General features: G+C 72.9%; 1 protein-coding gene across 4 annotated transcripts in view; it reads left to right on the forward strand.

Moving 5' to 3' along the window:
- Positions 1-881: 881 nt before the first annotated feature.
- DHX32 (DEAH-box helicase 32 (putative)) overlaps positions 882-1417 on the forward strand; it is a 61450-nt gene continuing 60914 nt past the window's right edge. For 3 of the 4 annotated variants that reach the window (XM_069101724.1, XM_069101723.1, XM_069101726.1), the window contains exon 1: positions 882-1006. Coding sequence is in view for 1 of the 4 variants with exons in the window: in XM_069101725.1 (XP_068957826.1) it covers positions 893-1006 (114 nt within the window). In the remaining 3 variants the exon portion in view is untranslated. The remainder of the gene's footprint in view (positions 1007-1417) is intronic. The other variant, XM_069101725.1, reaches the window with a different exon arrangement.

Consider the following 1417-nt stretch of genomic DNA (forward strand, 5'->3'; position numbering starts at 1 on the left):
TGGGGGGTCTCACGCGGCAGCGCCCCGCACCCCGGCAGCGGGTGGGCGGCGGCTGCGCACCTGCCCAGATACTGACACCTGCGAAGGCTCCCCGGGGGGGGGGGGGGGGGGTGTGGCCGCTGGGGCGCACTGGCTGGGACCCCCCTCTTTTGGGGCGACGCTGGGCTGGGAGCTCCCGCAGGTCTCCGCGCCCTTCCCAGCTCCCAAGCTTCAGCTTTCTGGAGAACGCCTGGCTCTGCAACCTCCGCCCTGAGGCCCCGGGCCAAGCCACGTCCCCTGTCGCGCCTGCCTCAGTTTCCCCACCGGTAGCACAGAGGGCTTGGCCTCACCTCGGCCCGCCCCACCCCCGCCTACCCCCTGCCGTCCCCGGGGCTGGAGGGGCAGGGTCCAGCGGGCCTCCACTGCCTCGGCCATCCGGGACCGGGGCGGCCTCTCCTAACGGTCCCAGGAGGGGCCTCAGCCCCTGGCCCTGTGGGCGGGGGTCCACTGCCCCCCGGATCTCTTTCAGGGCCCGCGCGCGCCCGCGAGCTCATGCCAGTTATCCCTTTCCCCGGCCCTCCCGGGCCTCCCCCCTTACTTTGAGAATCCATGTCCGGCTGCTCAGGAGGACCGGGCCCGAGTCCTCCACCCCCCGCCTCGGCCCCGCAGTCTTCACGCCAGCCTCGGCCCCCTGCAGCCGACAGCGTGTTCGCTCGTCGCCTAGGCAACGCCAGGGGGCGGGGCAGGGAGAGGGCGGAGAGATCGGGCCGACTCCACGGGAAGGGCGGGGCCTCGAGGGAGAGGCGGAGCCAGCTTCAAGCGGGCGGGCGTGAGCGCGAGAGGACCGGCGGACTGACGGCGAGAGCCCGGGACCAAATCGCGCCCGGCCCACCAGCCCCGCGGCCCAGAGCGCATGCGCCGCCGCCCAGCCCGGCCGTTGTGGGGCGCGTGCCTGGAACCCCGCTCGGGCCAAGAGCGCGTGCGCGCGCTCCTGAGCGCGCCCCCGGAGCCGGAGCCGGAGACCCAGGTAACGGCGCTTAGAGATCTCTCTGCGCCGAGAGGACAAAAAGCGGGAAAAGTGAGGTCGGGCAAGAGGAAAGAGAGGGGAAACTAAGGTCAAGGGAGGGGAAATAGTGGGTCCGGGTCATAGGCGGGGACAACTGAGGCCCAGAGGGAGAAGTCACCGAAGCCCGCCTGAGGAGGGGCGGGGGAGGGGGCTCTGGAGGACCGGGAGGCGGAGTCACGTGGCCAGGGGAACCGCCCGGGCACGTGTCTCCCCAGCCCAGGCCTGGAAAGTGCAAACTGAGGAGCCGAGGGCCCCCCCCCCCGGGGAGGAGGGAGGCCGGGGGTCCCTGAGCCCACCCCGCAGCGAGCCTCGGGCGTCCCCGGCAAGCCCCGCCTGCCTCACTGTCGTCCTCTGTAAAGCTGGAAGCAGGCC

This window comes from Petaurus breviceps, unplaced genomic scaffold (assembly GCF_028583685.1).
Source record: "Petaurus breviceps papuanus isolate PSGF00001 unplaced genomic scaffold, PetGlider_PUasm1.0 490, whole genome shotgun sequence".
Classification (NCBI taxonomy): domain Eukaryota; kingdom Metazoa; phylum Chordata; class Mammalia; order Diprotodontia; family Petauridae; genus Petaurus; species Petaurus breviceps.